Genomic DNA, 13,287 nt, shown 5'->3' on the forward strand with positions numbered 1-13,287 from the left:
CTTGGCATCCAGGAATAATTAAAAATTGATAGAAAAAGAATGTCCGGGAAATTTGATAAAATTAGTTCATAGTTATTTTAATGACCGTGTAGTTACATACCAAAATGAAGTTTCAAGGGCTCTGGAAAAATCATGTCCTCAGGGTAGAATTTTATCTCCATTTTTATGGTTATTTAATATAAATGATATTATGAATGAGAAAATTGACAAAAATTGTATTATACAAGCTTACGCAGATGATATTTGTATGATAATAAGTTCAGAAAGCATTGGTCAACTGGAAGAAATAGCTCAGAAAGTGTTTACAAAGTTTGAGGAGTGGGCTGCTAAAAATAAACTTGAATTTGATAAAAACAAAACTGAAGCTGTTTTGTTTACAAATAAGTGTAAAGTTTCAAATATTACTCTGAAATTTGGTGGGGATATTATTGAAGTGAAAATAAAGGTTAAATATTTGGGCGTTATTTTGGATAGAAAATTATTGTGGACAGACCATGTTGTTAGTAGAATTAATTCAGCTAAACAATATTCAACTCGTCTTTTATGTGCGGCAAAAACAACATGGGGCCTAAAACCTTTTGCATTAAGGAAACTGTATAAGTCGGCTGTTGAAAGTACAATTTTATACGCTGTTCCAGTTTGGATCGCTGCTCTTAAGAAAAAACATATTCTGAGAAAAATAAAACCAACTCAAAGAATTTCGATGTTGACAATCTCCAAATGGTTTCGAAGTGCACAGTCAGAAGTAATAACAGCCATTTCTGGTGTGTTACCTATTCATATTAGAGCTTATAAACTGACCGCATTAAGGTATGCTCGCCAAGGCCGCCCTCAAAATTGGCCAATGTTTACTCCACCTTCTTTCCCTTTAGCTTCTTTTCCCTTTACATAATCTTTTCATAGTATTTTTACTGATGAAGTTCTTTCTGAATTGTTTGGACCAAGTATTTTTGATAATAACTTTATTTTAAACCGTCAGTTACTCAAATCTAAGTTATATGAAATGTGATATAGGGATTTTCAAAATTCAATTAGCTATTGGCCGAGCTGTTTCTTTTCAAGTCAAAATGATTTAATTGCTGCTTCTTCTTTTGAGCCAAGATACCAGTTGAAACAATTTATTACCGGCCATTGCCGTCTTAATGGTTTCCTCCATAGAATTGGTAAAGTTCCTTCTAGCTTGTGCCATTGCTGCAAAATTCTTGAAACTTGTAGCCATCTTTTATTTGATTGTCCTTTATATTATACCCAGAGAATGTTGTTGTCTTTGTGCCTATCTGAACTAGGTCCTAGCTTTCCTTTTAGTCTGAATTTGGTAGTGAGCAATAAGGATGTTAGAAACCTTGTTATTGTTTTTTAAAAAGAACTGGGAGATTCGAAATTTCGTAGTTGGTGATCATTGGTTGTGTAATCATTTGTGACATTAAGATTAGATTAGTGTTTGCTTGTTTGTTTGTTTTTTTTGTGTTTTCTTTTTTTTATGTCATGTAGTTTTAGTTTAGCATATAGGTGAAATACCTTGTTTGGTTTACTCACGAATAAATACTTACTTACTTAATCTACCCATTTACCTTGGAAATTTTAGCTTTTGTATCCGCATTTGTCGGTAAACTGGACAATTTTGTCGACACGTTCTTTAAACCCCTCCTCCAAACTTAAAACTCCAATTGAACTCCTGTATCCAGTGCGCCTAGCATGAATTCGTAAGTAAGAGACCGTATCATATGAATATAAAGTAAAGTTTTCACATCAACATGTAAATGATTAAGGTCCCGCTATTGAAATGTGGGTTTTTAATTACCAATTTCAATTAATATTTTACGGTTCTTTCAACCAGATTTTCAAGTATTTATGTTTATGTAACTAAACCCACATCTTTGATTGAATTTTCTTTCTCATTTGCTAATTTTGTAAATATCCGCAATTTTGTTTGTGTGCTCAGAAGCTGCAGATCAGAAAAGATAACGCATATTATTAATATAAAATTAATAAATATATATATAAAATATATAATATATTATAATATATAATATATAATATAATATATATATATATATATATAATATATATATAATATATAATATATAATACATATATAAAATTAATGACCCTATTTTTGGAATGTTCTTTGGCTGTTCTTTGGTGTGTAAAAATACGGCTAAAGACAAAAAAAAAAAAAAAATACAGAAGACATTAAATGCTTCGATAAATTACAATGATAATACCGATAGACCAAGGATGGTTCCGCTTTGAAGGACACGTATTATATACATATGCTGGCTTATCTGCAAATATAACAGGGTCAGCTAGACTGAATGTTTGTAATTTGCGAAACGAAAGAAAACTAAATAAAGTTCTGACTCATCTGTCTTAATAACTATTTTCCAACATTGTTATGCATAAAACTGAGTTAAAAATCTTTGAAAGAAGACACGGTTAAAACGTAGCTTATTTGTCACAAAAGAAGCAGATCGATAGCCCTACTCGGCGGTCGATGTGAGCTATAAAGAGTTGTCGTGTTTTACCAGAGGAATCAATGGGGAGACTGAGATAAGTAATATGATCAAGTAGCTAGATCCTACTGTTCCTGAGAGGATTATCTGCTAGAGGTGCATGGTTCCAGTTGAAGAATACAGCTTCCAACTTTTCAGTTTTGAATTGAAAACCGAGTTTCGCATACGCAGATTTTAGCTATGTGGAAACGTTACTAATGCGTAGGATAGTGCGACTTAATTCCAAATGTCATCTACATAGCAGACGAGAGGCAAATTAACATCGGTGAGGATAAAAGACGAGGAAAGAGCAGACTGGACATCAAGAACTCCATTGTTGAAGAGTTAAGGGGAAGGAAAAGGACGGATTGAGACCGGTGAGTATAAGAGACGAGGGACCAGTGGAATGCGTATTCCGAACTCTATTGTTGGAGAGCGAAAAGAAGGGAGGTTCGAAGCAGAACGGCATATTTGAGGGTTATTTACTATAGATGATGAATAGAGCGTTAGACAAACTTTAAGACGAGAATACATATCTCGGAGGGCTCTGAGGTATGAAGGGCTATTTTCATGTTTTGCTGCATTGAGTAAGAAACCAGCGTGAACGAGAGAATCAAACGCTTTACACACATGGTGACCTGTAATCACAAGATTTTCTCCTGATGCATCAGCATCAATCAATGCATTCACAACAATGGACAAAGCCTAGGCGCAACCGAGATGCTTCTGGAAACCAAGCTTATATGTCGGAACATAACGCTTCGAGTTCAGATGGTCGACAAAGAGCAGTTCAAAGAGCTTGTTGGATGTGCTAGCCACTACTATGGAACAAAACGACGAGCTCTGGGAAGTGAGTTTACCTTTCTTCAGTTCTGGATTGAGATCTCTAGTCGAAAAAGAGTAAGTTAAAGCCCCTTGGGTTACAATTATCAGTATCAAACGAAAAATATGAATAACAAGTAGCCCACAACCATGGAGAATGTGAGGAGCACTCAATTCATCTATGCTGTTGATTTTTTTACGCCGTAAGTGCAGCATCACTCGTAGAACAGAAAAAAACCCGGATGAAAAATTTTTTTGGAGGGCACCTAGAAAGAAATGCGTGAGCATGGTTTCATCTCTTTGCGTAAACAGCTAGGTATTCAATAGTCGTTCTTGTCAATGCTATTAGAATGTCATTAAGAAAAATAAACTCTGGCCTTGTCATTACGAAAAATCACACAAAGCGCCTTTGGTCTTGGTTTCACTTCTTAGAGTAAACAGCAAGGCAATAAATAGAGGTTTGCCTCCTCATATATGGAATAACTTCTGTTCATTTTTAGTCTTAATGTAGCTCCTTACTTTACAGCTGAATAAACGAAAAAATAAAAAGTGTTCTATTGTTGCAACTCTGAACAGTAAAAAGTCTCAAAAACTCCTGTGGTCTTAGTTCCACCTCTTAGCGTAAACAGCGAGACTTTCAATTGTCGTATTTTTCCATGGTTTTAGAGTGTCATCAAGAAAATTAAATACTGGCCTATAAAAAATCACAAAAACTCATCTGGTCTTGGTTTCACCTCTTAGCGTTAAAAGCGAGGAAATAAGTATAGGTTGGCCTCGTCATTTACGAAATAACTTCTTTTGGTTTTTAGTCTTAATGTAGCTCCTTACCTCATCTTTGAATAAATGTAAAAATAATCTCTGACCAATAGAACATCTCAAAAACTCCTCTGGTGTTCGTTTCATCTATTTTTATAAACAGTTAGACATTCAATGCTGATTCTTTCCCGTAATGTTAAATTGTCGTTAAGAAAAAAAACTCTAACCCATGAAAAATCTCAAAAACGTCTCTCGTCTTGGTTTCACCTCTTAGCGTAAACAGCACAGCATTTAATAGTTGTTCTTTTCCATGCTATGAGAATGTCGTTAAGAAAAATAAGATCTGGCCTGTGAAAAATCTTAAGAAACACATCTGATCTTGGTTTCACCTCTTAGCTTAAACAGCTATGCATTCAATAGTCGCCCTTTCCCATGGTATTAGAGTGTCATAAAGAAAAAACTTTGACCAATGAAAAATCTCAAAAACTCCTCTTGTCTTGGTTTCACCTTTTAGCGTAAACATCGAGCGCGTCAATAATCGTTCTTTTCCATGCTATTGCGATGTCGTTAAGAAAAAAATTATGGCCTATGAAAAATCTCAAAAACTCCTCTTGTCTTGGTTTCACCTTTTAGCGTAAACATCGAGCGCGTCAATAATCGTTCTTTTCCATGCTATTGCGATGTCGTTAAGAAAAAAATTATGGCCTATGAAAAATCTAAAAAAAACTCTCTACGTCTAATTTTCACTTCTTAGCATAAACACCTAGAAATTCAATTGTCGTTCTTTTCAATCGTATTAGAATGTCATTAAGAAAAAAACACACTGACCTATGAAAAATCTCAGAAGCTTTTCTGGTCTTGGTTTCATCTCTTAACTTGAAAAAGACTGTTTTAACTGTAATTAAGGAGCGACATTACAACTTAAAACTGACAGAAATTATTCCGTATATGAAGGGGATTGTCCCTTCCTCATCGCCCCGCTCTTTACGCTAAAGTTTGACTCTTTCTCACTACTTTACTTTTTAAGAATATGAAAACTTTAGCGTAAAGAGCGAGGCGTTGAGAAGGGGACATCCCCTTTCATATACAGAATTATTTCTGTTCGTCTTAAGGCTTAATGTCACTCCTTACTTGCAGTTAAAAAAAACTTGTTATTTTTATTTAATTTCTGGACTTTTTGAATTAATGCATATTTTGATTTTGGCTCACCGCACATGAATAATTAAAACGAAATTTGTATATTAATTTGTTTTGGCTAAATGGCTTTCTCATAGTTTTGATCGGATGGTTTTGATAAAAAGAGTGTAGGGGAGAAGGCCTAGTTACCATCTAATTTTTAGTTACTTAAAAAGGGAACTACAACTTTTTATTTTTTTATGAACGTTTTTATTAGTAATAAATATACGTAACTTACGAATCAACTTACGTAACGAACTTCTATATTTGTAAATTTTTATTACGTATATGAAGGGGTTCACCCACTCCTCAATACCTCGCTATTTACAATTAAGCTTGAATTGTCCCAATTATTTAAGAAAGACCCCCTGAATCACATAGGCCATAGAACACATAGTTGAAATTCCTAAAAATACTTTCGCTTAAAGAGCGAGGTATTAAGGAGTTGACGAACTCACTTATATACGTAATAATTTATGTTCGTTTTAAGTTTTAATGCTGCATATATATATATATATATATATATATATATATATATATATATATATATATATATATATATATATATATATATATATATATATATATATATATACATTTATATATATCCTAAATAACGAATGTAAATCAAATTAACCAAACTAAATTTATAATTTAGATTATCACTGCTTAGCGACCTCATTTTGTTTCAGTGGTTTTTCGTCCGATTTTCTAGTTTTCGACCTATGAAACCAAGGATTAGGCTATATTGTTTTTGTACCACGGTAGAGGAAGGAATATGTTAGAGAGAGAGGTAAGCGAGAAAACTTTTTGAGGTAGAAGAAAAGGAGAAGGATTCAGAGAAATGGATGGAGGCTCTCATTTTCTATACCTGCGATTGGCAGTGACTTCTTCCCTGGAAATATGAAAAGGTTTGCCATGTTAATTGTTTCCAACACTTGGTCGGCAAACATGACTTTATATTTTGATATTTTCTTCCATACAAAGCAGTATTTGAAATAAGTTATAGGCAAATAAATCATACTTTAGTTGATGATGTTTAGATGCTTTTGGTGACTTATCATAGGCAAACCACATCCATATTTACTTCCTGGATTATGTTGCGACTGCTTAATTGGCAATAAATGAAACCGCAAAACCAAGCAAATCAATCTCTTGTTGTCATAATTGCTTAATGTAAAGAAATCTGCCGTAAAATTTTGATCATTTATGACTTTATCACTAATAAAACAAAATTCTGTCAAATTGTACAAATTTTTTGGCTCGTTTTACTTTTGATCAAAGTTGGCTGAGTCTAGGTTTTCCTTAAATTCTGAATTGGGTTATCAATGTTGGAGGTGTTTATTTTTTTTTATGAAAACATTTATTTGTAGACTTTTGATAGACTCCATTTTATTCGATGATCACATGCAATAATACAGTTTAAAAATAAGGGAGAGTTATTTTTTGCATTAGTTTGTAAAGTTTTGGTGTTATACTTTGAAATATGCTAGACGTTTTTATTACAAAGTTAGGACATATTTTTACGGACTCTTTCAAGCCTTGTAAGCAGGATATGAGTGAAAGTAGATGCTTAAAAGTACTTTCCTATGTTCCATCTTGTGTTTTTATCCATTTGATTTATAATTTGGAAAGTTTTTCGGTTAGACGATATAAATTTATTGGGATGTGCTCCCTAGGCTATTCCTTATTTTTATAGACAATTTTATAACTTTACAAGGGGAAATGGAATGAAGTTTGATGCTTACAAACACTATCCTGGGCAATAACTAGTGTTTTATAACCATTCCTGAACATTCTGCTCTTGAGCGTAACACTTCCCCGAATTAGCAACTAGTAATGCTTTTTTAATTTTGTAAGATTTTGCTTGAATCTCATAGGTAGGTGAGCTAAGTTTCTTCTTCCAAAAAAAGGGATGTAATATCTAAAGATACAAGAACCAACCAAAGAGGTGGGGTGGGGTTTTCTCTGGCCCAGAAACTCAAAGACGCCCAGCGCAACATTTTCCTTTCTAATAATATGAGGATTCTTCCAATCTTTTTTGGTTTCTCGATAAATCAAAATATTTTATTGTAGTTTTCTTATTTCTACATTTATTTGTCATTGATTAAAATATTCTACAACTCAATAGCCAGGCACGTACGATTTTTATTCCGAATTTTTTTTTCACTCTTCGTATAATTACCCTGTATATGCTGTCAGGGAAAGTCGGAGTATATCAACACTTATGAATTCAGAAAACTTCATCCACAATCCCCACGAGAGTTCAAAAATACCTACTCCAAGCTATTGCGCTCTTCGATGAGAATCAGGGACTTATCACTGCAAGGTACAAACGTAACTTAGCTTGGTACCGTGAAGCGAGCAATCGCAAACACACCTCCATTAAATCCTCGGACGAACAGAGAGATGCGGGTTGTACCTCCTTCTTTTGGAGAGGTCTAACGGAAGGATTTACCGATCAAACCATTACCATTTTGCACATTAGATTACAAGAAGAGAAGACAGTGGCGTCAATTAAAGAAGGGAAGATTTATGCCCCTTCCCCGCCCTTTCTAGATTTTGTAAAATACCCTCTTCAGAGTACTTTAAATTTGCATCTTCATCAAAGATTTAAGGCCACCAATTTACTCCCAACCTCTTCAGATTTGAAGAAATGGCTTTCTTCTTCCCTGCGTCTTTTTAAACTGACACCACTGTAAGAGGGAATCTTAGTGCAGCCTGAAAGACCAGACAGGCCTTAGTGAAGACCAGACAGGCCTGAAAGGCCAGACAGTAGTATCATGAAAGAACTACGTAATTAATGTAGTAATGTTGTCAGTTTCATGGGTAGTTTGGCAGTATGACTAAAATCATGGGGAGCCAAGAGTCTGATTAGCTCATAGTTAATTCGCCCATCATGAAGCAAGAATAGAACAAGAATAATTAGAAGAGATTTCCAGCGGCACGGCGATCGTGGCAGTCAACGCAAATCAGGTCATGAGCCACTTCTTGCAAAAGAACTAACAAAATACAAAATAAAAATTTGTTTCCTAAAAAACACATGACTAAAAAGCACAGAAACTATGAAATTTCGCGGTTAATGAATCTAGATCGTTATACCTTTAAAGCTCAGGCCTTGATGATTGAATGAATCGACATTGCATTTGATTTCCAGCATGCTGTATCTTAGAAACTGCGCAGCTGCACAGGAAGAGAAAAGGGAGATGATTGTCCTTTGCTTCCGTATTAAGAACTGTGCTGTTTAATTATATTGCAATAGCTGATGTACTTCACTAAATAAATTTTGCCTCAGACGTATCAAACAGTTCGTGGTAACGAACTGTGGTAAGGAGCGACCCGGCTGAATATTAACCAAAACTCTAAAGAATGGAATTTTGATACCAATAGCTACATCAAAAGAATCGCATTTTAATGCTGATTTTAAATATATAAGTTTCATCAAGTTTGGCTTATTTTAGAAAACAGGGGGAAACACCCCCTAAAAGTCATAGAATCTTAACAAAAATCACACCATCAGATTCAGCGTCTCAGAGAACCCTGTTGTAGTGGTTTTAAGCTCCTATCTAAAAAAATGTGGAATTTTGTATTTTTTGCCAGAAGGTAGATCACGGATGCGTGTTTATTTGTTTTGTTTTTTTCCCAGGGATGATCGTATCAACCCAGTGGTCCTAGAATGTTGCGAGAGGGCTCATTCTAATGGAAATGAAATGTTCTAGTGCCCTTTTTAAGTGAACAAAAAAATTGAAGGGCACCTAGGCCCCCTCCCACGCTAATTATTTTTCCAAAGTCAACGAATCAAAATTCTGAGATAACCATTTTTTTCAGCATAGTCGAAAAACTTTATAACTATGTCTTTCGGACGACTTACTTCCCCACAGTCCCCGTGGGAGGGGCTACAAGTTACAAACTTTGACCAGTGCATACATATAGTAATGGGTATTGGGAAGTGTCCAGACGTTTTCAAGGGGATTTTTGGGTCGGGGAGGGGTTGAGAAGAGGGGGACATGCTGGGGGAACTTTCCATCGAGGAATTTTTCATGGGGGAAGAAAATTTCCATGAAGGGAGCTCAGAATTTTCTAGCATATTAAAAAAAAAACAATGAAAAAATAAATATGAAAAAAAAATTTCAACCGGATGTAAATAGCTGCATTAAAACTTAAACAAACAGAAAATATTAAGCTTATGAGGGGCTCACCTCCTCCTAATACCTCGCTCTTTACGCTAAAGTATTTTTTGTAATTTCAACTATTTGTTCTACGGCTTTTGTGATTCAGGGGTCATTCTTAATGAATTGGGACAAAATTTATGCTTTAGTAAGAGCGAGGTACCTACGAAGGGGTGAACCCCCTCATATATGTAAAAAACATGAGAATACAAAAGTTCGCTACGTAAGCTAATTTATAAGTTACGTATACCTTTTACTAATAAAAACATTCGTAAAAAATTAAAAGTTCTAGTTGCCTTTTAAAGCAGCCAAAAAATCGGAGGACAACTAGGCTTCCCCCCCCCCCGCTCCTTTTTTTCTCAAAATCCTTCGATCAAAACTATGAGAAAGACATTTAGAAAAAAAAAGAAAGCAAATTTCATTTTAATTATTCCTCTGCGGAGAACCAAAATCAAAACAAGCATTGATTCAAAAACGTTCAGAAATTAAATAAAAAAAACAAAACAAGTTTTTAACCGAAAGTAAGGAGCGACATTGAAACTTAAAACGAACAGAAATTACTTCGTATATGAAAGGGGCTGCTTCCTCATCAACACCCTGCTCTTTACGCAAATTTTTTTTACTGTTTTAAAAAGTAGAGTTAAGAGAAAGGGTCAAACTTTAGTGTAAAGAGCGGGGCGTTGATGAGGAAGCAGCCCCTTCCATATACGAAGTAATATCTGTTCGTTTTAAGTTTTAATGTCGCTCCTTACTTTCAGTGAAAAAACTTGTTTTTTTTATTTAATTATGAAAAAGAAACCAAACAAACCAGTCTTGTTGTATTGCCAAATCTTGAGATTGCAAAGGAATTGAAAAGATTGTAAATTGTAAAAAGATTGTAAAGTATTGACTGGGGAATTGGACGGTACTACCATTTTGTCAATATAATGTTTCAGACAGTTCGTGGTAACGACATGTAGTAAGGAGCGACCCGGCTCAATAGTAACCGAAACTCTAAAAAATGAAATTTTGATACTAATAGTTACATCAAAGAATAACATTTTAATTCTGATTTTATATATATATATATATATATATATATATATATATATATATATATATATATATATATATATATATATATATATATTTATATATATATAGGTTTCATCAAGTTTAGTCTTATCCATCATAAGTTACGATATGCCTCATTTTAGAAATAGGGGGAAACACCCCCTAAAAGTCATAGAATTTTAACAAAAATCACAGCATCAGATTCAGTGTGACAGAGAACCTTAATGTAGAAGTTTCAAGCTTATATCTACAAAAATGTGAAATTTCGCATTTTTTACCAGAAGACAGATCACGGATGTGTGTTTATTTGATTTTTTTTTTTTCAGGTGTGATCGTATTGACTCAGTAGTCCTAGAATGTCGCGAGAGGGCTCATTTTAACGGAAATTAAAAATTCTAGTGCCCTATTAAGTGACCAAAAATGGAGGGCACCTAGGCCCCCTCCCACGCTCATTTCTTCCCCAAAGTCATCGGATCAAAATTTTGAGATAGCCATTTTATTCACCGTAGTCGAAAAACCTATTGACTATGCCTTTGGGGAAGACTTAATCCCCCACAGTCCCCGTGGGAGGGGCTGCAAGTTACAAACTTCGACTAGTGTTTGCATATAGTAGTGATGATTTGGAAGTGTACAGACGTTTTCACAGGGATTTTTTTGGTTTGGGGGGAAGGAGAAGTTGAAAGGGGGTTACGTGTTAGGATCTTTCCATGGAGGAATTTTCCATGGGGGAAGAGAATTTCAATGAAGGGGACGCAGGATTTTCTAGCATTATTAAAAAAATATTGAAAAAATAAATATGAAAAGTCTTTTCAACTGAAAGTAAGGAGCCGCACTAAAACTTAAAACGAACAGAAATTATTACGTATATGAGGGGTTCACCTCCTGGTAATACCTCGCTCTTTACGCTAAAGTATTTTTAGTAATTTCAACTATTTATTCTACGGCCTTTGTGATTCAGGGGTCATTCTTAAGGAATCAGGACAAAATTTAAGCTTTAGTGTAAAGAGCGAGGTATTGACAAGAGTTTGAACCCCCTCATATACGTAATAAAAACATACGAATATGGAAGTTCGCTACGTAATTCAATTCGTAAGTTAAGTATATTTTTTCTAATGAAAACGTTCGTAAAAAATTAAAAGTTCTAGTTGCCCTTTTAAGTAATCAAAAAATTCGAAAGCAAATAGGCCTCCTCCCTCGCTCCTTTTTTCTCAAAATCTTCTCACTAAAACTTGACCTTTTGTCACAACTCTACTTTTAAAACCATAAAAAAGACTTGAGCGTAAGGAACGAGGTGTTGAGGAGGGGAAAACCACTTTACTATACGGAATAATTTCTGTTCATTTTAAGTTGTAATGTCGCTCCTTACTTTCAGTTAAAAAAAACTTATTTTTTAATTTAATTCTCTAGAAGAGCCAATAGATGGCAATGTTATCGTCGACGGGCGCCTACTTCGTATGCATACCACGGTATACCTAGCACGTAATTCCAAATAAAAACCTGTTTCTCGTCAAACTTAAACACAGTTGCCGCGTTTTATTTAGGTTCGTCTTCACTACCAAATAGGTAGACGGAAATCTCAACGATTTCCGTCTTGTTGTATTCCGTCAAACAAATCCGTTTTGTTGCGTTGTCAAATCTTGAGATTGTAAAAAGAATACAAAAGCTGATTAGTTCATATGTATAAAATTTCATGCTACTTATAATTACGACAATTTTCGGAATTACAATTAATGTCAATTCACAGAAATTAGGGGGAATGCAATACATCTTCAAAATTCTTATTGGCGAATTTATAGCTTTTCTTTTTTTTTTCGATGAAAATACACGAAAAAAATTAAATGAAGGTGCCAAAAGAGGTATTTTTCAAAATTTGGACGGGATCAAAACATCTTAGAAGGGGGGAATGCCCCCAAAGGATTTCAATTGAAGGAGTCCCTAAATATTTTCCAAAATACTTATGTGGGTATTTTCAACAAAGCACCATAAATGACTTTGGACAAGTTTTCTTTACATATTTACGGAAAAAAACTAATATTTTTTTTTTTACACTGAATCCTACATTTTCGTAAACTGTCAAGCCTTTTTTTCAAACAGTTCGTTGTAACGAGCATTTACGGCTCAATAATAACCAAATCTTAAAAATCCGGAATTTTATATTGGCTTATTATGTTGATTTTAAAAATATAAGCTTCATTAAGTTTAACGTTAACCATCAAAAAATACGAGCCTGAGAATATTTGCCTTATTTTCAAAAATGACTGAAACATCCCCTAAAAGTCAAACATGGTTTGTAAATCACACCATATTTAGTGTTTCTTAAAGGTAGCTCAATTACATTCGAGCTATACTCTCAGCCTTGAGTTACCTAATATTTTGTATATATTGGTTATAATAAAAGAACCTTGAACCTTGAACCATAAGATTCAGTGATCCGTGACCCATAAGATTCAAACAAACTTGCTGTAGGGGTTTAAGCTTTCATCTACCAGTATTTGGAATTTTGTGTTTTGTGGATGACGGATGCGTAATTTGTCTGTTGGTTTGTTCTTCTTTTGTTTTGTATTCCATGGGTGATAGTATCGAGCCAACGGCCCTGGAAGATTAGCAGTGGGCTCAATCGAACAAAAATTAAAAGTTCTAGTGCCCTTCCAACTTGACCAAAAGTTAATGGGAGGGGGGAAGCAAGCCCTCCTCCCTCCATTGCCCCCTTCCCCAGAGTCGTCCGACCAATACTTTTAGATCTCCTGATCTGGTCTCTTCTACTGAACAAACCATACGCAAGAATATAGGTCTCTCTTCAGCGGAAGAGATACTAAAAG

The 13,287-nt window shown here is 34.5% G+C and overlaps 2 protein-coding genes across 4 annotated transcripts in view; one reads left to right on the forward strand and one right to left on the reverse strand.

Annotated features, from left to right (window-relative positions):
• Positions 1–161, reverse strand: part of LOC136025614 (uncharacterized) — a 45,749-nt gene extending 45,588 nt beyond the window's left edge. The window contains exon 1 of the mRNA XM_065701608.1: positions 101–161. Within this exon, the coding sequence (XP_065557680.1) occupies positions 101–161 (61 nt within the window). The remainder of the gene's footprint in view (positions 1–100) is intronic.
• The window catches only part of LOC136026532 (rap guanine nucleotide exchange factor 4-like), a 788,659-nt gene that overhangs the window by 418,830 nt on the left and 356,542 nt on the right, over positions 1–13,287 (forward strand). The window lies entirely within an intron of this gene.

Source organism: Artemia franciscana, chromosome 4 (genome assembly GCF_032884065.1).
Source record: "Artemia franciscana chromosome 4, ASM3288406v1, whole genome shotgun sequence".
NCBI classification, from domain to species: domain Eukaryota; kingdom Metazoa; phylum Arthropoda; class Branchiopoda; order Anostraca; family Artemiidae; genus Artemia; species Artemia franciscana.